The sequence below is a fragment of the Ovis canadensis genome, chromosome 4 (assembly GCF_042477335.2).
Source record: "Ovis canadensis isolate MfBH-ARS-UI-01 breed Bighorn chromosome 4, ARS-UI_OviCan_v2, whole genome shotgun sequence".
Lineage (NCBI taxonomy): Eukaryota > Metazoa > Chordata > Mammalia > Artiodactyla > Bovidae > Ovis > Ovis canadensis.
In genome coordinates, this window is record NC_091248.1 from 44,377,277 (window position 1) to 44,400,756 (window position 23,480).

Sequence of the window (23,480 nt, forward strand, 5' to 3'; positions counted from 1 at the left end):
CCAGGCTTATCAACCAGTCTGTCCTTTGCTTGGAGGTTCTTACCAAACTCTGTTTCCAAAAAGATTTAAAATATGAAATGCCTTGAAACTTAGATTGAGGCTTCATCCAAAGATGAGAGATCAGAAAAGCAAAACACCATGTGAACGTGAATAAGTCAAAACTGCCACACCCATTGCTTACTCACTGACTATAAAGGCTAGTAAACATCTCTAAGGTGTGTCATAACTATGCTTTTAATCCTTTTTCTAGTACAAATAAAACTGCCAGCCACAAGCAGTGCATACAGTTAAAAATACACACTCAATGATTGTGAAGCAGTACAGTTGGCTTGAAAGATCTGAACCTCAAGAGGAAACAAAAAAATATCAGTGCAGCCATATTAGAGATATACAGAATAAGCTTTTCTGGGAAAAGTATGGTTAAGACCCAAGAAATAATCACCCTGAGAAATTATATGGGCCTATGGAACATTAGGAAATCATGACCAGCTCTGAGCTTTTTCTGTCAGGTGCTGTATGCATCTTAGCATCAGGACTTTTCCTGACTGCCCCCAGGGGTACGTCAGGGGTCCCCCATTCTGCTCATCTACCACTGTCCAAGCCTTCATGTCTTTGTCATATTTTCTGGAGTAGGAATTGGCAAACATTTAAAGAACCATATGGTAACTATTTTAGCCTTTAGAGTCCAAGAGGCAAAATCCAGGATATTGTTTAGGAATTTATGTATAACCACTTTACACTTAAAACTATTTAAAAACATGAAAACTGTTCTTAGCCACACAATTTGCTGAGCCCTGTCCTGGAGGACTGATCAATCAGTGTATTTAAGATGTGGAAGTGCAGCGGGAACATGTCACCTGGGGTGAGTTTATGTATTTGGGAACTCTTCATTGACACAGAATGTTAAGCTTTGTGTCTTTCTAAGGACACAATGTTAAATGATAAGCAAGGACATGACAAAACCATAAACAATTTCTCTTCCTTAAAGGGGCACTGGCAGGCAATTCTTTCTATCCCATTGTGAAAAGTGAAAGTGAAAGTCGCTCAGTCGTGTCCACTCTTTGTGGCCCCCTGGACAGTTCCATGGAATTCTCTGGTCCAGAGTACTGGAGTGGTAACCTTTTCCTTTTCCAGGGGATCTTTGCAACCCAGGGATTGAACCCAGGTCTCCCACACTGCAGGCACATTCTTTACCAACTGAGTCATAAGGGAAGCCCAAGAATACTGGAGTGGTTCAGTTCAGTTCACTTCAGTTCAGTTCAGTCGCTCAGTTGTGTCCGACTCTTTGCAATCCCATGAATCGCAGCACACCAGGCCTCCCTGTCCATCACCAACTCCTGGAGTTCACTCAGACTCACGTCCTTCAAGTCCGTGATACCATCCAGCCATCTCATCCTCTGTCGTCCCCTTCTCCTCCTGCCCCCAATCCCTCCCAGCATCAGTCTTTTCCAATGAGTCGACTCTTCGCATGAGGTGGCCAAAGTATTGGAGGTTCAGCTTTAACATCACTCCTTCCAATGAATACCCAGGGCTGATCTCTTTTAGGATGGACTGATTGGATCTCCTTGCAGTCCAAGGGACTCTCAAGAGTCTTCTCCAACACCACAGTTCAAAAGCATCAATTCTTTGGCACTCAGCTTTCTTTATAGTCCAACTCTCACATCCATACATGACTACAGGAAAAACCATAGCCTTAACTAGATGGACCTTAGTAGGCAAAGTAATGTCTCTGCTTTTCAATATGCTATGTAGATTGATCATAACTTTCCTTCCAAGGAGTAAGCGTCTTATAATTTCATGGCTGCAATCACCATCTGCAGTGATTTTGGAGCCCAAAAAATTAAAGTCTGACACTGTTTCCACTATTTCCCATCTAATTCCCATGAAGTGATGGGACTGGATGCCATGATCTTCGTTTCCTGAATGTTGAGCTTTAAGCCAACTTTTTCACTCTCCTCTTTCACGTTCATCAAGAGGCTTTTTAGTTCCTCTTCACTTTCTGCCATAAGCGTTGTGTCATCTGCATATCTGAGGTTATTGATATTTCTCCCGGCAATCTTGATTCCAGCTTGTGCTTCTACCAGCCCAGCGTTTCTCATGATGTACTCTGCATAGAAGTTAAATAAGCAAGGTGACAATATACAGCCTTGACGTACTCCTTTTCCTATGTGGAACCAGTCTGTTGTTCCATATCCAGTTCTAACTGTTGCTTCCTGACCTGCCTATAGGTTTCTCAACAGGCAGATTAGGTGGTCTGGCATTCCCATCTCTTCCAGAATTTTCCACAGTTTATTGTGATCCACACAGTCAAATGCTTTGGCATAGTCAATAAAGCAGAAATAGATGTTTTTCTGGAACTCTGTTGCTTTTTCCATGATCCAGTGGATGTTGACAATTTGATCTCTGGTTCCTCTGCCTTTTCTAAATCCAGCTTGAACATCTGGAAGTTCATGGTTCACATACTGCTGAAGCCTGGCTTGGAGAATTTTGAGCATTACCTTATTAGCGTGTGAGATGAGTGTAATTGTGTGGTAGTTTGAGCATTCTTTGGCATTGCCTTTCTTTGGGATTGGGATAAAAACTGACCTTTTCCAGTCCTGTGGCCACTGCTGAGTTCTCCAAATTTGCTGGCATATTGAGTGCAGCACTTTCACAGCCCTGGAGTGGTTACTGATGTCTATAGTTGCGTGATGAAGACTGATCAGAAACAGCTGAAAGTTTCAGCCAGAGTCTGGGAAGCATGATAGTTCTTCTTGCCATCTTGGCCTTATGAGAGTGCTGAGAAGTGAAAGTGACCATCTTGTTACTATGATCATGCTGGTGACTGACAAGCAGCACAGAGGCCTTATGAGAATGAATGAGATAATGTCTGTCAAGTGCTTTGAGCTCTTTAGAAGAAATTTTCTTTGTAATTAGAAAGTAATGCTGCATTATTATAGCTATTATGATTATCATAATTATTAAAGGTAGAGCCAGAAGACTGGGCCCCTCCAATGGAAAAAGTCATGAATAAAGCCCAGTAACTCATAAAGGAAGTGGTTCATGCATCAGTTATGAGCTTCCAGTTTGTAATTACAGTGTACTGGGTGGTTTTACATGTACCAGTTTGTTATTCATCCAGAACAACCTTTACATGTATAATAGCTCCCAATACACAGCAAACATAAATGAAACAGATGAAAGCTCTTTGTGACTATCAGATTGCAAATTTGAAATTCAGTTACCTATTAAGGATTGTCTTTAAATTTGCACAAAAACATGGTAAAATTTGTCAATGAGAAACCGGAGTTGAGGTAAGAAAAAATGTAAGTATGACTCTTACATGTGTGGACACGAGGATAACAAAAGGAACCATACATTCACTTCACTCTCCCATTATATTACACATTTATAAAGCCTTTACTTAAGTACCACTGATGCCAAAATGTAAGAGGTCAATTTTCTCTCTTTGGTTCTGAAATGCTCTTTTTATTTTGCCACATCTCGGGTTCCACAGAGAGGAAGGAATGAAAACAAAGGGTAAAGAGTAATCAAAAATCACCCTGAGGGGTTTAGAGAATGCCTGTTTACCAGTCCTTGATGCAAATCCAGATGGCCATTCGGACAGTAGGGGATTTGTCCAGCAGCCAGCCTGTGCCCTTCTGTCGAACAGTTGTGCTCCTTAAACTCTGCTATAAGCACATTCTGAACATGGAGTTTAAGCTGTGATTTAACTCAGAGATCTGAAGCTGGGAGACAAACCACATACTAAGAACATCATATGCTATTGTCTCCCTGCTGCCTGGGCAGGGTGTTTTAGATTCAATTCAGTTCAGTCGCTCAGTTGTGTTTGATTCTTTGCGACCCCATGAACTGCAGCACTCCAGTCTTCCCTGTCCATCACCAATTCCTGAAGCTTGCTCAAACTCATGTCTGTTGAGTTGGTGATGCCATCCAACCATCTCATCCTCTATCATCCCCTTCTCCTCCTGCCTTGAATCTTTCCCAGCATCAGGGTCTTTTCCAATGAGTCATTTCTTTGCAGCATGTGGCCAAAGTATTGGAGCTTCAGATTCAGCATCAGTCCTTCCAATGATTATTCAGGACTGATTTCCTTTAGGATGGATGGACTGGCTGGATCTCTTTGCAATCCAAGGGACCCTCAAGAGTCTTCTCCAACACCGCAGTTCAAAAGCATTCTTCAGCACTCAGCTTTCTTTATGGCCCAGCTCTGACATCCATACATAACTACTGGAAAAACCATAGCTTTTTCTATGGTGTTCTAGACCTTCTTTATGTGGAAAGAGCTGTTTTTTTTACCACTTTGATGCTCTGAGTGACCAGTCTGAGTTCCTGTAATTTGACCTTTAACCCCATCCAGCACACAGCTATCCACATTTCCTTTTCAAGTTCGTCATTCAGAATCCACAGATGGGAACCATGGTCTCTTACACAGAGTCACTGATAGAGGGATAGACATTATTTAAGCCTGGTTAAAGGGTGCAAAACATGCCATCTCAAAATATGCCACTCTGGTACAGGGCTTACTTTTAGCTAAAGAAATTAAAAAACAGCAGATGCACAATGGGTACTCTAAGGAGAAGGAAGTAAAACCCCACATGGGAGATATACATCCTATGCCAGGAGGGCAGTAGCATTCTTATCACCAAAAATGGGAAGTGGTAGTAGAAAATAACATGTACAAACAAGGCTTGTTAAACTCGCCCTTATTTTCCCAGTTACTTTTCTGCCATTAACTGTCCTAACCCAAGCCCCTTTGCTTTGTCGTGTTTTTATGGTTCACTTCTCTGTGCAGTTCAGTATATAAACACTCAACTCTAACTTGGTCTTTGAGTCTTCATTTCCTTAAGAGGGGTCTCATGTCATGTAAAACTTTTATTAAATAAATGTGTGTGTTTTTCTCCTATTAATCTATCTTTTGTACCAGTAGTCCTAGCTAAGAATTTATCAGGGTAGAAGGAAAGGTTAGTTTTATTCCCCTACACTGTTTTAGCAAACATTTTCTCAAAGGGTAATTAAAAAAAAAATGGGTCTCATTCTTTTCCGTTCAAAACAAACATGTTTATTAAATCCTGGAAGAAAAGAAGTTTATATATATTCTACAAATTATATTACTGACCTTATTTAATAAGTGAAAGTCAATGAGAAAATTGGCAGAGCCTTTTAGACAATAAAATGTTAAAAAGCCAAGTATGTTTGAGGAGGAATCAGAAATTACATTTTAATCTTTCAACCCTTATATTTGTAAAGTGCCTTAGAGTTCACAAATGATGGCCACATGTCCACTCTCATTTAATATTTGCAGCACATGAGGTCTGTATTATTATCATTTCTATTTTTCCGCTAAAGGAACCAAGGTTCAGAGAGGCACACTGATCTATGTGAGATCATATATCCATTTAGTGTCAAAGCTGTGGAGAGAAATAGTTTGTTCCAATATCAAGTTCATACATTGAGAATTACGTTAGGATAGTTTGGCTATCTTAACAAAGGAGTTTGGCTTCTATTAACAAAGGCCCAACAAGACAGAAGTTTATTCCTTTCTAATTCAGTCGTCTTTAAGTGTCTGGGCACAAATGGTCCCAGGCTGATAGAGTAGTTCCACCACGCCTAGGATCCAGGCTCCATCTTCCTGTTGGTCCTCAGCTCGTGGCTTCCATCTCACAGTCTAATTCAATCATTTTGTTCCTGTTATCACATCTTAATTCCAGCCAGCAGGAAGGGAAAGAGGAGGGGAGAAAGGGTCCTCTGTTTCACTCTAGGAGCACAGTCTGAAAGTTGTGAACTTCGCTCCTGCTCCCATTAGCCAGAACTTGAAAACACCTAATGGTGAGCAGCTTTGCACACAACAAAACCAGGGCATTCTGTTAACAAAGGACAAAGTATGAAAAGCATATCGGGACAACTAGCAAGCTTTGTTATTTTGAGCACCTATTGTGTTATGAACTATTTAAGATACTGGGATAAAGAAAAGAGAAAACTGTGGTTACTGCCTGTCAATTTAAGCCAGTCTTAGCTTTTTTCCCCCTGACTAGAAGAGTTCTCACATCCCGAGCTAGGCAGGACAGTTTGAACCAGGCAGTCAATAATGGGAGTAATGGTGCCCAAGATCCACATCTTAATCTCAAGAATCTGTGAATGTCACCTAATAGGGCAAAAGGGACTTTGCAGATGTGATTAAATGGAGGATTTCGAAAAGGGTAGATTATTCTGAATTGTCTGGGTGGGCTCATGTAACCAGAAGTGTCCTTATGAAAGAGAGGCAGGAGATCGAAGTTAGTAAGAGAAGGCAGTGTGACTACAGAAGCAGAGACTGCAGTGATATACCACAAGCCAAGGGATGATGATAGTCTTTAGAAGCTGGTAGAGCCATGGAATTGATTCTCCCTGGACTCTATAAGGAATCAGACTTGCCAGCGTTTTGATTTTAGCCTTTTAAGACTAATTTTTAACTTCTGACCTTCAGAACTGTAAAAGAAAAAATTTGTTTTAGGCCTCTAAGTTTGTGACAATTTGTTACAACAGGAGTAGGAAATAAATACACCCAGCGAATGTCAGACCAGATGCCATTTATTTCTCATAAGAGCCAGATGCCAGGACTCAGCTCTGTATGGTGGAACATCCCTGGCACCACCTTCCTTATAAATGACATGGAACACTTGGGAGCCTTTTCTGTCTTGAATTCTTTTGCTTTGACATTGGGAATGATGATCATAAGTCTTGTATAAAACTGCAGGCCATCATGGCCTGACAATCACTGTTCATTTATCCTTGGTTTAAACCATCTATGGAGTTCTGCTCTTTGCATTCCAATCATTTAGTAGTAAAATACAAGGATCATTATAAAGCTGCACTGTCTGTGTGTACCTTGATTTCAGAGACAGGTGTCTCTGAAATTTTTGGCAAGTAGTAGCTTACTCCTTGCCTGGAGACTCCCAGGGACAGAGGAGCCTGGTGGGCTGCCATCTATGGGGTCGCACAGAGTCGGACACGACTGAAGCGACTTAGCAGCAGCAGCAGAAGCTTACTCCTTGGAAGGAAAGTTATGACCAACCTAAGTAGCATATTCAAAAGCAGAGACATTACTTTGCCAACAAAGGTCCATCTTGTCAAAGCTATGGTTTTTCCAGTGGTCATGTATGGATGTGAGAGTTGGACTGTGAAGAAAGCTGAGTGCCAAAGAATTGATGCTTTTAAACCATGGTGTTGGAGAAGACTCTTGAGAGTCCCTTGGACTGCAAGGAGATCCAATCAGTCCATCCTAAAGCAGATCAGTCCTGGGTATTCATTGGAAGGAATGATGCTAAAGCTGAAACTCCAGTATTCTGGCCACCTCATGCAAAGAGTTGACTTATTGGAAAAGACCCTGATGCTGGGAGGGATTGGGGGCAGGAGGAGAAGGGGACGACAGAGGATGAGATGGCTGGATGGCATCACTGACTCGATGGACGTGAGTCTGAGTGAACTCGGGGAGTTGGTGATGGACAGGGAGGCCTGGTGTGCTGCGATTAATTGGGTTTCAAAGAGTCGGACACGACTGAGCGACTGAACTGAACTGAACTGAACTGAACTCATATACTCTCAAAAAAAGAAAAAACTTAGGGAAGCTTAGAGGAATATAGGTGATTAGAGAAGTATGACCCGCAGTAAACTAGTTGTCAGTACTACATTGAATTGCTGTGATCTTTGGCCATTGTCACAAGGAACAGTCTAGTTGCTGTCCTCCTTCTTCTCACTTGAAAACACTGCATGATGAGTCAAGCATGGCCACAGGCTCCATCGGAAACAGAGGTGAATGAATGGGGTGTGGCTCGAATATGTCTAATGTGAATTGCTTAGGGCTGAATGGAATCATGCCCTGAACTTGAGTGCAAGGCACTGGATAAACACAGCACCTGAACCAAAAAACTGAGAATTAATTTGTCCTTATGGAGAGAAGCCAGAATCAGATGCTTCATCTATAGATGCTAGTCAGCTCTTCTTCACTGTCAATGCTTAGGAAAAGAGAGGATATAAAAGATATATGTATAGTAGCAGGTATTTAAGAGAATACTCTTAAATATGTTGAGGTTGGATTTGGTTCAGGATGAATAAATTCTAATGACAAATATTTCTGTTATGTTTTGGAATGAACAAAGCGTTTTTGTAGGTATCGATCTTGTGTCATTATTGCTATCTCTCTGTGGTCTTATTATTATACTTCTGGTTACAGATAAGAACCTGAGATGCTGGTAGCTCATCTAAGTCTTACTTAATTTTGACAGACCTGAACTCAAGTCTTCAAACTCTGAGTCTGGGTTCTTTCCACTGAAATATGAGGCCTCTGTAGTGACTCTGAATGTTTTGCATTGGTAAAGGTATTTTACTGCACTGTGAGACCTGCAGAATTGCACAGGATTTGGGGATTATTTTAGCTCTTCATGTGTATGTTGGGGTAGAGCTAAGGAGTGTGTTTGGATCAGCTGTTCTCAGACATGTTATCAATATGAGGGCAATGCTGACTGTACACCATTTTTCTAACTGTCTTTCTCCCTTGACTCCAGTGCATCCATTATATACATCAGAGGCTATAGGGCTTCCCCAAGAACCTTTGAAGACAGTTGTTTATATGTTTAACAGTGACCCTAGAAGTCAAGGGTTACGTTGACTTCCCCAGTGTTACGTTACCAGCATGTCCCAAGGTTTCTTGAAGCTGTGCTGTTGTCGCACACCTCCATTTTCTCAGTGTTCCTCCTTCTCACTGTCTAGGCCTGCAGGGTGGCCTGGCCAGCAACCCTGCACAAAGGACTCACCCTATTCCAAGCACTTCAGAGACTCAGTGAATATCTGCTGAGGGAATGAATGGGGTGAGATTTACATGAATGCCTTCAACTTTGATGCTCTGAGTCCCTCAACTAAAAGACAGTCTAGTGTTTTCTCACAGTGACTCTTCCCAAATATTTTTGTCAATCTCTTGTGATGCTTATATCTGCTTGTGAATCCATCTTCATAAGTTTTGCTTCATACCATTGTACTAAAACCCAGATGCTCACTCACAAGCTGAACTCCACATCTGATAATTTCTTTGTTGGTTCTGAGAGGGAAATTTACTTATTTTTGCACTGTCTTGATTCTCATAGTTTGTGCCAGCCAGTGAGAGAGTGAGCATATCTTCTTTCTGTTATGACTAGTAAGATGTATCCATAGGGCTCCAAAGTGTTACTGACCTTCCATTTCATGTAAAAACTGTCAGCAGGATTGGGTCAAGATGAGTTCCAGTATCTGGAGTCATTCATGTTCCATGATGCATAGGTTTTGTTATTTAAGGTCATCGTGCTGGTATCTTTTCTAAATATGTTGGAAAATAATAAGTAGTCCTCACAACTATGCAAAAACTTAGGTTTGATACCATGAATGGTCTAAGTATGACTATAACTTAAAGATATATGCAGTTTCAGAGGTGTTATCAAGAAAATTCTCTAGGATATTTCCTGGTGCTGCACCTCACAGTCCGTTCACACAGCTGAGATCCTTTGCTGGGTGCTGGTGTTAGTTCTTTACACAGGGGAGACACTGGAATGTCATCTCACACCCACACCATAGTTTCCTATGTAGTAGCCTTATGTCTCCATGTATGTTCTCAACTCTTCTGAGGACCTAATATCTTGTTTTCCTGTTTTCCCAGTGTCTGAGTATATAGGAGCTGATCATTAAATACTAGATACTATTTGATTCAGACATTTGCATATTATAATCAGGGAGCTCTAGCAAATGAACTGGCAGCTGTTAACCTGCTTTGGCTACACTCACACCCAGCATTCAAGGATATTGCATACATGACATTTTTAGCTGTGTTAAACTAATCAACTGAATCATGAGCCAGACTGGAAGAGAAAAGAATGCAGCTGAAAATGTCTTGTTCATCAACCCTTGGGAAAGGCTAGGATCATGACTGAACATAATGACTCTCCTTTGCCTTCCTCTCACTATAGGCCAAGTCTCTTCTCATCCTTGTTAATTAATTCTATATTTCTCGTATTTCAGATGACAACCAGTCTCTATACCCATCTGTATTATCCCTGGCCAAAGTCTTACCGGGTTTGAGGGAAACAAGACTCTAAAAAACTTGTTCAGCTTATTTTTCTTTCATACACACAGCTTCTGTTCTCCACACAGGTGAGACCAGTATCATTCACAGTCAGCGATGGGCACTGGGCTGCTCCTCACGAACCTGTTATGTTATATGCTTTCATCTTTCCATCATCAGTCTGTCTCATTTTTCATTTAAAATGGACTTTATTTTTAAAATGACATACTTACAAAAAAGTGTGCAGATCTTAAATGTAAACTTTCATGGATTTTCAGAAAGTGAGTACATCCATTTAACCAACGTGTGGGTCAAGCAAGACTGTTATCAGCACATATGAATCACTCAAGCTAATCATTATCCATCTCTAAGGATAACCATATCTCACCATCCTGACATCTTGTACCATAGATAAATTCTTGTATTTTAAAACTTTATATATATATAAATGGAATTATAAAGTAAGTATTTTGTGTGTCTGGCCTCTTTTGCTCAAAATTATGTTGTGAGATGGATCTGTGTTGTTACATGCAACGATAACATGTTCATTCTCATGTTATATAGTATTCCACTGAATATATCTGTGACAGTTCATTTTCTTCATTCTATTCTATCCATTTGATACTACAATTCATTTATTCATGTTCTCCTCTGAACACATTCATGTATGTCTATTAAACATATGCATTCATGTGTTGGGTATATAACTAGGAGCAGAATTACTGTGTCTCAAGATTGTCAAAGGGCTTCCCTGGTAGCTCAGCTAATAAAGAATCCATCTGCAATACAGGAGACCCCCGGTTTGTTTCCTGAGTTGGGGAGATCCCCTGGAGAAGAGATAGGCTACCCAGTGTAGTATTCTCAGACTTCCCTAGTAGCTCAGATGGTAAAGAATCTGCCTGCAATGCAGGAGACCTGGGTTTGATCACTGGGTTTGGAAGATTCCCTGGAGGAGAGCACGCAATCCACTCTAGTATTCTTGCTTGAAGAATTCCATGGACAGAAGAGCATGGCAGGATACATTCCTTGGGGTCACATAGAGTCAAACAGGACTAAGCAACTAAGCACAGCACAGCATAGCACAGGATTGTCAAAAGAAGACTTACAGATTTGAAGAAGAAAAGCAATTTATTTGCAAAGTGATAAGAAAAAATTGAGACTTCAAAAGACACATGAAAACCAAAAACCAAGAGGTTGTTTGAGTGGGAAATAACCCTCAAGATTTCTGAGTTCACATTAGTTAATTCATCTATTCATGGTGGGAAAATTCACCTTTCTGACATGATTACCATATCCACAAATGTCACGATCTGTTTTAAGATATCAGCATTGCAAAAGTCAGAGATAATGTTGTTTTTGCAGGGCAGGCCAGGCTTATAAGAAATGTTCAAGGTGTTGTTTAACTGGAGTCCCAGTATTGTACACGTAGACCTATTAAATTTGCAGTGTCTCACTGCAAAGTATATCATCATCTCTGTGTATGTGATATATGTTCAGTTCAGTTCAGTCGCTCAGTCGTGTCCACTCTTTGTGACCCCATGAACTGCAGCACACCAGGCCTCCCTGTCCATCACCAACTCCCGGAGTCCACCTAAACTCAGGTCCATAGAGTCAGTGATGCCATCCAACACTCTCATACCCTGTCGTCCCCTTTTCCTCCTGCCCTCAATCTTTCCCAGCATCAGGATCTTTTCAAATAAGTGAGTTCTTTGCATGAGATGGCCAAAGTATTGGAGTTTCAGCTTCAAGATCACTCCTTCCAATGAACACCCAGGACTGATCTCCTTTAGGATGGACTGGTTGGATCTCCTTGCAGTCCAACGGACTCTCAAGAGCCTTCTCTAACACCACAGTTCAAAAGCATCAATTCTTTGGCACTCAGCTTTCTTTATAGTCCAACATGACTATAAAGAGTCACATCCATACATGACTACTGGAAAAACCATAGCCTTAACTAGATGGACCTTTGCTGGCAAAGTAATGTCTCTGCTTTTGAATATGCTGTCTAGATTGGTCGTAACTTTCCTTCCAAGGAGTAAGCGTCTTTTAATCTCATGGCTGCAATCACCATCTGCAGTGATTTTTGAGCCCCCCAAAATAAAGCCTGCCACTGTTTCCACTGTTTCCCCATCTATTTGCCATGAAGTGATGGGCCTGATGAACTATGGATGGAGGTTCGTGACATTGTACAGGAGACAGGGATCAGGACCATCCCCATGGAAAAGAAATGCAAAAAAGCAAAATGGCTGTCTGAGGAGGTCTTTCAAATAGTTGTGAAAAGTAGAGAAGTGAAAAGCAAAGGAGAAAAGGAAAGATATAAGCATCTGAATGCAGAGTTCCAAAGAATAGCAAGGAGAGAAAAGAAAGCCTTCCTCAGTGATCAATGCAAAGAAATTGAGGAAAAAAACAGAATGGGAAAGACTAGGGATCTCTTCAAGAAAATTAGAGATACCAAGGGAACATTTCATGCAAAGATGGGCTCGATCAAGGACAGAAATGGTATGGACCTAACAGAAGCAGAAGATATTAAGAAGAGGTGGCAAGAATACACAGAAGAACTGTACAAAAAAGATCTTCACGACCCAGATAATCACAGTGGTGTAGTCACTCACCTAGAGCCAGACATCCTGGAATGTGAAGTCAAGTGGGCCTTAGAAAGCATCACTATGAACAAAGCTAGTGGAGATGATGGAATTCCAGTTGAACTATTTCAAATCCTGAAAGATGATGCTGTGAAAGTGCTGCACTCAATATGCCAGCAAATTTGGAAAACTCAGGAGTGGCCTCAAGACTGGAAGAGGTCAGTTTTCATTCCAATCCCAAAGAAAGGCAATGCCAAAGAATGCTTAAACTACTGCACAATTGCACTCATCTCATACGCTAGTAAAGTAATGCTCAACGTTCTCCAAGCCAGGCTTCAGCAGTACGTGAACCGTGAACTTCCTGGTGTTCAAGCTGGTTTTAGAAAAGGCAGAGGAACCAGAGATCAAATTGCCAACATCTGCTGGATCATGGAAAAAGCAAGAGAGTTCCAGAAAAACATCTGTTTCTGGTTTATTGACTATGCTAAAGCCTTTGACTGTGTGGATCACAATAAACTGTGGAAAATTCTGAAAGAGATGGGAATGCCAGACCACCTGATCTGTCTCTTGAGAAACCTGTATACAGGTCAGGAAGCAGCAGTTAGAACTGGACATGGAATAACAGACTGGTTCTAAACAGGAAAAGGAGTACATCAAGGCTGTATATTGCCACCCTGTTTATTTAACTTCTATGCAGAGTAGATCATTAGAAATGCTGGGCTGGAAGAAGCACAAGCTGGAATCAAGATTGCCGAGTCAAATATCAATAACCTCAGATATGCAGATGACACCACCCTTATGGCAGAAAGTGAAGAGGAACTACAAAGCCTCTTGATGAAAGTGAAAGTGGAGAGTGAAAAAGTTGGCTTAAAGCTCAACATTCAGAAAACGAAGATCATGGCATCCGGTCCCATCACTTCATGGGAAATAGATGGGAAAACAGTGGAAACGGTGTCAGACTTTATGTTTTGGGGCTCCAAAATCACTGCAGATGGTGACTGCAGCCATGAAATTAAAAGACGTTTGCTCCTTGGAAGAAAAGTTATGACCAACCTAGATAGCATATTGAAAAGCAGAGACATTACTTTGCCGACTAAGGTCCGTCTAGTCAAGGCTATGGTTTTTCCAATGGTCATGTATGGATGTGAGAGTTGGACTATAAAGAAAGCTGAGTGCCAAAGAATTGATGCTTTTGAACTGTGGTGTTGGAGAAGATTCTTGAGAGTCCCAAGGAGATCCAATCAGTCCATCCTAAAGGAGATCAGTCCTGGGTATTCATTGGAAGGATTGATGCTGAAGCTGAAACTCCAATACTTTGGCCACCTCATGCGAATAGTTGACTCATTGGAAAAGACCCTGATTCTGGGAGGGATTGGGGGCAGGAGGAGAAGGGGACGACAGAGGATGAGATGGCTGGATGGCATCACAGACTCGATGGACATGAGTTTGAGTGAACTCCGGGAGTTGGTGATGGACAGGGAGGCCTGGCGTGCTGTTATTCATGAGGTTGCAAAGAGTTGGATATGACTGAGTGACTGAAATGAACTGAACTGATGGTACTAGATGCCATGATCTTAGTTTTCTGAATGTTGAGCTTTAAGCCAGCTTTTTCACTCTCCTCTTTCACTTCCATCAATTTCTTTTTCACTGTCTGCCATAAGGGTAGTGTCATTTGCATATCGAGGTTATTGATATTTCTTCCAGCAATCTTGATTCCCACTATGCTTCTTCCAACCCAGCATTTCTAGTGATCTACTCTGCATATAAGTTAAATAAACAGGGTGACAATATAGAGCCCTGACGTACTCCTTTTCCTATTTAGAACCAGTCTGTTGTTCCATGTCCAGTTCTAACTGTTGCTTCCTGACCTGCATACAAGTTTCTCAAGAGGCAGGTCAGGTGGTCTGGTATTCCCATCTCTTTCAGAATTTTCCAGTTTGTTGTGATCCACACAGCCCAAGGCTTTGGAATAGTCAATAGAGCAGAAATAGATGTTTTTCTGGAACTCTCTTGCTTTTTCCATGATCCAGCCTATGTTGGTAATTTGATCTCTGGTTCCTCTGCCTATTCTAAAACCAGATTCAATATCTGGAAGTTCAAGGTTCATGTATTGCTGAAGCCTGGCTTGGAGAATTTTAAGCATTACTTTACTAGCATGTGAGATGAGTGCAACTGTGCAATAGTTTGAACATTCTTTGGCACTGCCTTTCTTTGGGTTTGGAATGAAAACTGACTTTTTCCAGTTGTGTGGCACTGGTGAGATTTCCAAATTTGCTGGCATGTAGTTATTCATTGTGATAGCGGGACAAAGGGTTCCTTATGCTTTTAATGAAATGTACGTATTCAGCTCAGGTGATACTGCCAAATAGTTTTTCAGAGTGATTGTATCAATTTGCATTTCCACCAAAAGTGTACATTAACTTCAGTTGCTCTACACTGTACTACTATAGGTGTTGTTTGTGTTTATTGCAGATAAGGTGTGCATTCCTCCGCTTTCCTGTGGCCACTTGGTAATCTTTCATTTAGTACCATTCAGTCTCACCCATCTTTATGTTGGATTGTTTGCTTTTAGTTGTTATTTTTTAAGAGTCCTTTGGGCTTCCTGATGGCTCAGATGGTAAAGAATCTGCCTGCAATGCAGGAGATCCAGGTTCGGTCTCTGGGCCAGGAAGATCCCCTGGAGAAGGAAATGGCAACTCACTCCAGTATTCTTCCCTGGAGAATCCCGATGGACAGAGAAGCCTGGCAGGCTATAGTCCATGGGGCTGCAAAGAGTAGGACATGGCTGAATGACTCACACACGAGTCCTTGACGATATGGATATGAATTCTTTTTTTGATATATGTAGTACAAATAACCTCATCTACTCTGGCTTTCCTTTCCTTTTCCTTCCCTTAACAGTGTCTTTTGATGACCAAAAGTCTTTAATTTTAATGTAATCCAATTTATTCATTTTTTTTCTTTTATGGTTAGTGTTTTTCTGTCCTGTTTAAGAAATGTTTGCCTATTCCAAGGTCATGATATATGCTCCTAAGTTTTCTCCTAAAAGCTTTATTTTTTTACTTTTCACATTTAGATCTACAATCTATCTAGAATTGGATTTTGTCAATGGTGTAAGATAAAAGGTTCAGCATTCGTTTTCAAATGGATATCAAATTGACCCAGCACCATGTATTGAAAAAAGTAATTGTCATCCTTTCCCCATTCCACTGTATTGTCATCTTTGTCAAACATCAGGTGACCCCATGTATTTGAATCTGTTTCTGAATTGTAGTCTGTTCATAGGTTTATAGTCTGTTTTTGCAGTCGATCTGGAATGAGTTGCCACTTCCTTCTCCAGGGAATCTTCCTGGCCCAGGGATCGAACCTGGATCTCCTGCATCGCAGGCAGATTCTTTACCATCTGAGCCTTCAGGAAGCCCAAAGACTCTAAAAAAATAAAAACTAAAAGCAAACAATCCAACATAAAGATGGGTGAGACTGAATGGCCCTAAACAAAAGATTACAAAGTGGGCAATACCAACTTATTAGTCATTACTGTGTCTGGTAGTTTAGATCTTCAAGTTATGTCCTTCAAGATTGCATTGGCTATTCTAAACCCTTCACATTCTGCATACATTTTAGAATCAGCTTTTCAAATTACACACATAGACACACACATACACACACACACACCGTGGCTGTGATAGCTGATGAGATTGCATTGATTGTATAGATAAAGTTTTTAGAATTTTGATATAATTATACTATTCAGTTTTCTAATCCATCAAAATGGTATTTATTTCCTTTTAGGTAGTCTGTAAGTGCTCTTAACAATGTTTTGTAGTATTTAGTATAGAACTTTTAAATATCTCTTGATTTTCTACCAAGCTCTTGATATATTTTATTCTTTTGTAGGTGAATAATCTTTAGTATTTTACTTTCCTTGTTTTTGTGGTTGGTGTACAGAAATATAATTGACTTTTGTTTAGATCTAAATACCTTTTTTTTTTTAATCTTTTCTGTGTCCTTATATTTAAGCTGAATTCTTGTGAGAATCTATTGTTATATTTTTAAAACCCAGTCTGACGTCTGTGTGTGTGTGTGTGTGTGTGTGTGATGGAGTTTTGAATCTTGCTTATTTTTGCTTAAACAACATTTCAGCACAGTATGTAAAGCATACATAATTTTTTGATATGACTATAAGCTAAGTCTATGGGGTCGCACAGAGTCAGACATGACTGAAGTGACTTAGCAGCAGAAGCAGCAGCAGCATAAGCTAAGTAGAGACAATAATGGTACCTACTCCATAGGGGTTTTGTGAGAAATAAATTGCTAATTTTAAAAAACTTAGAGTATAGTTACTATTCAATAAGCTAGCAGTTATAATTTTTATTACAGATATATAATTTTCCCTAAATCTTTGCTGTTTCAAATAACAAGCCTTGAACATCCCTGTGCTATTTGTAATATCATACTGTTACTGGTGCATGGTTCCACAGCTCTGTTATTACATGTGCATGTTAACATTTTACATATATAATTAAAATTTTTTTCTTTCTCCTATAAAATATATCACTTTTATGAATTAGCCTAGAAAACTTCTATTTATATTAACAATGGCAAAAATTTCTTGGTACTTACATGCCACTCTCTGATTCAGTTCAGTTCAGTCGCTCAGTCGTTGCGGGTATTATTGTTACAGCGGATACAAAATGGGGCAGCTGCGGCTTTTTGGGCATACATTCCTGATCCGCCTATGATTCAATCCTTAGGATGGGATAAAGAAACAGTACCTGTATATGTTAATGATACAAGTCTTTTAGGAGGAAAATCAGATATTCACATTTCTCCTCAGCAAGCCAATATCTCCTTTTATGGTCTTACTACTCAATACCCTATGTGCTTTTCTTATCAATCACAGCATCCTCATTGTATACAGGTGTCAGCTGATATATCCTATCCTCGAGTGACTATTTCAGGCATTGATGAAAAAACCGGAAAGAGATCGTACCGTGACGGAACCGGACCTCTCGACATTCCGTTTTGTGACAAACATTTAAGCATCGGCATAGGAATAGACACTCCTTGGACTTTATGTCGAGCACGAATTGCATCGGTGTATAACATCAACAATGCCAATACCACCCTTTTATGGGACTGGGCACCTGGAGGAACACCTGATTTCCCCGAATATCGAGGACAGCATCCACCCATTCTTTCTGTAAACACTGCTCCTATATTTCAAACTGAACTGTGGAAACTTTTGGCTGCTTTTGGTCATGGCAATAGCCTATATTTACAGCCCAATATTAGTGGAAGTAAATATGGTAATGTAGGAGTTACGGGGTTTCTATATCCCCGAGCTTGTGTTCCTTACCCATTCATGTTGATACAAGGCCATATGGAAATAACACTGTCATTGAATATTTATCATTTAAATTGTTCTAATTGCATACTTACTAATTGCATTAGAGGTGTAGCCAAAGGAGAACAAGTTATAATAGTAAAACAACCTGCTTTTGTAATGTTACCTGTTGAAATAACTGAAGAATGGTATGATGAAACTGCTTTGGAATTGTTACAACGCATTAATACGGCTCTTAGCCGTCCTAAAAGAGGTCTGAGCCTGATTATTCTGGGTATAGTATCTTTAATCACCCTTATAGCAACTGCTGTTACTGCTTCTGTATCTTTAGCACAATCCATTCAAGCTGCTCATACTGTAGATTCCTTGTCATATAATGTTACTAAAGTAATGGGAACTCAAGAAGATATAGATAAAAAAATAGAAGATAGATTATCAGCTTTATATGATGTAGTTAGAGTTCTAGGAGAACAAGTTCAGAGCATTAATTTTCGCATGAAAATTCAATGCCATGCTAATTATAAATGGATTTGTGTTACAAAAAAGCTTTACAATACTTCTGACTTTCCGTGGGATAAGGTGAAAAAACATCTGCAAGGAATTTGGTTTAATACTAATGTTTCTTTAGATCTTTTACAATTGCATAATGAAATTCTTGACATCGAAAATTCTCCAAAGGCTACTTTGAATATAGCTGATACCGTCGATAATTTTTTACAAAATTTATTTTCTAACTTTCCTAGCCTTCATTCACTGTGGCGAAGTATAATTGCTATGGGCGCGGTTCTGACTGTTGTGCTTATCATAATTTGTTTAGCTCCTTGCCTTATTCGTAGTATTGTTAAAGAATTTCTACATATGAGAGTATTAATACATAAAAACATGTTGCAACACCAACATCTTATGGAGCTTTTAAAAAATAAAGAGAGGGGAGCTGCGGGGGACGACCCGTGAAGGGTTAAGTCTTGGGAGCTCCCTGGCAGGTATGCCGGGCCCTAGGACATGTGCCTAAGCTCCCTGTCCCGCCACCCTCAAGAACTTTTGTAACCCTTAAGGCTCCAAGATGTTTGGTTTCGGCAACATTTCATAGAAGATAGATTATCTTATTGTGTATACTTCATAGAAGATAGATATTCTGATTGTGTTCTATATACAATGGTAAGGGTCTGGTGATTGTATCCTGAGATTAAAAAACAACCTTGTGAGTGCCTTAAGTCACGTACTTTACCTTATATATACCGCAGCACAATAAAGCAAGGTATTAGCCATTTTGGTCTGATCCTCTCAACCCCATCTTTTGTCTCTCTCTTATTTTCTTAGCAGGGACGCTCCGTTCTCTCCCTGTGCAGGTGCGACTCTTGCTTGTGCTGGCCGCGGCAAGTCGTGTCCAACTCTTTGCAACCCCATGAATCGCAGCACGCCAGGCCTCCTTGTCCATCACCAACTCCCGGAGTTCACCCAAACTCACGTCCATCGAGTCCGTGATGCCATCCAGCCGTCTCATCCTCTGTCGTCCCCTTCTCCTCCTGCCCCCAATCCCTCCCAGCATCAGAGTCTTTTCCAGTGAGTCAACTCTTCGCATGAGGTGGCCAAAGTGCTGGAGTTTCAGCTTTAGCATCAGTCCTTCCAAAGAAATCCCAGGGCTGATCTCCTTCAGAATGGATTGGTTGGATCTCCTTGCAGTCCAAGGGACTCTCAAGAGCCTTCTCCAACACCACAGTTCAAAAGCATCAATTCTTTGGCACTCAGCCCTCTTCACAGTCCAACTCTCACATCCATACATGACTACTGGAAAAACCATAGCCTTGACTAGACGGACCTTAGTCGGCAAAGTAATCTCTCTGCTTTTCAATATGTTATCTAGGTTGGTCATAACTTTTCTTCCAAGGAGTAAGCGTCTTTTAATTTCATGGCTGCAATCACCATCTGCAGTGATTTTGGAGCCCCCCAAAATAAGTCTGACACTGTTTTCACTGTTTCCCATGAAGTGATGGGACCAGATGCCGTGATTTCGTTTTCTGAATGTTGAGGTTTAAGCCAACTTTTTCACTCCCCTCTTTCACTTTCATCAAGAGGCTTTTCAGCTCCTCTTCACTTTCTGCCCTAAGGATGGTGTCATCTGCATATCTGAGGTTATTGGTATTTGACCCAGCAATCTTGATTCCAACTTGTGTTTCTTCCAGTCCAGCATTTCTCATGATATACTCTGCATATAAGTTAGATAAGCAGGGTGACAATATACAGCCTTGATGTACTCCTTTTCCTGTTTGGAACCAGGCTGTTGTTCCATGTCCCGTTCTAAAAGTTGCTTCCTGGCCTGCATACAGATTTCTCAAAGGCAGGTCAGGTGGTCTGGCATTCCTATCTCTTTCACAGTTTTCCACAGTTTATTGTGATCCACACAGTCAAAGGCTTTAGCATTGTCAATAAAACAGAAATAGATGTTTTTCTGGAACTCTCTTGCTTTTTCCATGATCCAGCGGATGTTGGCAATTTGATCTCTGGTTCCTCTGCCTTTTCTAAAACCAGCTTGAACATCAGGAAGTTCACGGTTCACGTATTTTTGAAGCCTGGCTTGGAGAATTTGGGGCTTGGGGGGCTGCAACTGGCGCACTAAGCACGGCTGAGAGGAGCTACCCTATGTCCGAAGTCAGGGGCAGAAGCCGAGAGGGCCAGGCTGCAGTGGGGCAGGAACAGCGGAGAGGAGTCACCCCACGTCCGAGGTCAGGGGCGGTGGCCGGGAGGAGCAACCCCACATCCAAGAAGGGGTGGCTGCTTGGGCGCAGGAAGGCCTAGAGAAGCTATCCCACGTTGAAGGTCAGGAAGTGCGGCAGTGAGGAGATACCCTTTGTCCAAGGTAAGGAGCAGTGGCTGCGCTTTGCTGGAGCAGCCGTGAAGACATACCCCACGCCCAAGGTAAGAGAAGCCCAAGTAAGATGGTAGGTGTTGCAAGAGGGCATCAGAGGGCAGACACACTGAAACCATACTCACAGAAAACTAGTCAATCTTATCACACTAGGACCACAGCCTTGTCTAATTCAATGAAACTAAGCCATGCCCGCGGGGCAACCCAAGACGGGTGGGTCATGGTGGAAAGGTCTGACAGAATGTGGTCCACTGGAGAAGGGAATGGCAAACCACTTCAGTATTCTTGCCTTGAGAACCCCATGAACAGTATGAAAAGGCAAAATGATAGGATACCGAAAGAGGAACTCCCCAGGTCAGTAGGTGCCCAACATACTACTGGAGATCAGTGTAGAAATAACTCCAGAAAGAGTGAAGGGATGGAGCCAAAGCAAAAACAATACCCAGCTGTGGATGTGACTGGTGATAAAAGCAAGGTCCGATGCTGTAAAGAGCAATATTGCATAGGAACCTGGAATGTCAGGTCCATGAATCAAGGCAAATTGGAAGTGGTCAAACAAGAGATGGCAAGAGTGAATGTTGACATTCTAGGAATCAGTGAACTAAAATGGACTGGAATGGGTGAATTTAACTCAGATGACCATTATATCTACTACTGCAGGCAAGAATCCCTCAGAAGAAATGGAGTAGCCATCATGGTCAACAAAAGAGTCCAAAATGCAGTACTTGAATGCAGTCTCAAAAACGACAGAATGATCTCTGTTTATTCCCAAGGCAAACCATTCAATATCACAGTAATCCAAGTCTATGCCCCAACCAGTGTTGAAGAACCTGAAGTTGAATGGTTCTATGAAGACCTACAAGACCTTTTAGAACTAACACACAAACAAGATGTCCTTTTCATTATCGGGGACTGGAATGCAAAAGTAGGAAGTCAGGAAACATCTGGAGTAAAAGGCAAATTTGGCCTTGGAATGCGGAATGAAGCAGGGCAAAGACTAACAGAGTTTTGCCAAGAAAATACACTGGTCATAGCAAACACCCTCTTCCAACAACACAAGAGAAGACTCTACACATGGACATCACCAGATGGTCAACACCGAAATCAGATTGATTATATTCTTTGCAGCCAAAGATGGAAAAGCTCTATACAGTCAACAAAAACAAGACCAGAAGCTGACTGTGGCTCAGATCATGAACTCCTTATTACCAAAATCAGACTTAAATTGAAGAAAGTAGGGAAAACCGCTAGACCATTCAGGTATGACCTAAATCAAATCCCTTATGATTATACAGTGGAAGTGAGAAACAGATTTAAGGGCCTAGATCTGATAGATAGAGTGCCTGATGAACTATGGAATGAGGTTCGTGACATTGTACAGGAGACAGGGATCAGGACCATCCCCATGGAAAAGAAATGCAAAAAAGCAAAATGGCTGTCTGGGGAGGCCTTACAAATAGCTGTGAAAAGAAGAGAGGTGAAAAGCAAAGGAGAAAAGGAAAGATATAAACATCTGAATGCAGAGTTCCAAAGAATAGTAAAGAGAGATAAGAAATCCTTCTTTAGTGATCAATGCAAAGAAATAGAGGAAAAGAACAGAATGGGAAAGACTGGGGATCTCGTCAAGAAAATTAGAGATACCAAGGGAACATTTCATGCAAAGATGGGCTCGATCAAGGACAGAAATGGTATGGACCTAACAGAAGCAGAAGATATTAAGAAGAGGTGGCAAGAATACACAGAACTGTACAAAAAAGATCTTCATGACCCAGAGAATCACGATGGTGTGATCACTCATCTAGAGCCAGACATCCTGGAATGTGAAGTCAAGTGGGCCTTAGAAAGCATCACTACGAACAAAGCAAGTGGAGGTGATGGAATTCCAGTTGAACTATTTCAAATCCTGAAAGATGATGCTGTGAAAGTGCTGCACTCAATATGCCAGCAAATTTGGAAAACTCAGCAGTGGCCACAGGACTGGAAAAGTTCAGCTTTCATTCCAATCCCAAAGAAAGACAATGCCAAAGAATGCTCAAACTACCACACAGTTACACTCTCTGATTAGCTTATGTTTAATAAAAATCAATCTGTTAACCATTTACTGAACACTTATACATAACACCACCATAGAAAGGTTGTATCACATAAGTAGTAAATTTTGTCTGAGAATCAAGTGTAGTTTGGTTTGAATTCAAAGCCTATGGCTTTAAACATTATGCTTTGATTCTTCTAAAAGCAAATCTTTCTCATTTTATTCTTGCTGCAAGGGAAGATGGAAAAGTTATATGGCCTGCACACAGTCACAGAAGAGATGGCTTTCTAATCTTTGAGGTTTAATTTTAAACTTCTTTTTTAAATTTAGTTTAGTTGTTTTATAATGCTGTGTTAATTCCTGCTGTGCAGCGACGTGGATCAGGTATACGTACACATAGATTCCTTCTTAATCGCCACAGAGCGTTCAGCACTGTTCCCCGTGCTATGCAGTAGGTCCTCACTGGTTATCTGTTTTACGCGCAGCAGGACTTCTGTGGTGGCTCAGTTGGTAAGGAAGCTGCCTGCGGTGCAGGAAACCCGGGTTCAGTCCCTGGCTTGGGAAGGCCGTTAGAGAAGGAAATGGCA

At 41.0% G+C, this 23,480-nt stretch overlaps 1 protein-coding gene across 1 annotated transcript; it reads left to right on the plus strand.

Moving 5' to 3' along the window:
* Window positions 1–850: 850 nt before the first annotated feature.
* On the plus strand, window positions 851–19,196 carry LOC138439236 (endogenous retrovirus group K member 9 Env polyprotein-like). The gene is made up of 2 exons (XM_069587764.2): window positions 851–862; window positions 17,291–19,196. The coding sequence occupies exons 1-2, from the start codon at window positions 851–853 to the stop codon at window positions 18,947–18,949; spliced, it is 1,671 nt and encodes a 556-aa protein (XP_069443865.1). The 3' UTR covers window positions 18,950–19,196.
* The last annotated feature ends 4,284 nt before the right edge of the window (window positions 19,197–23,480 follow it).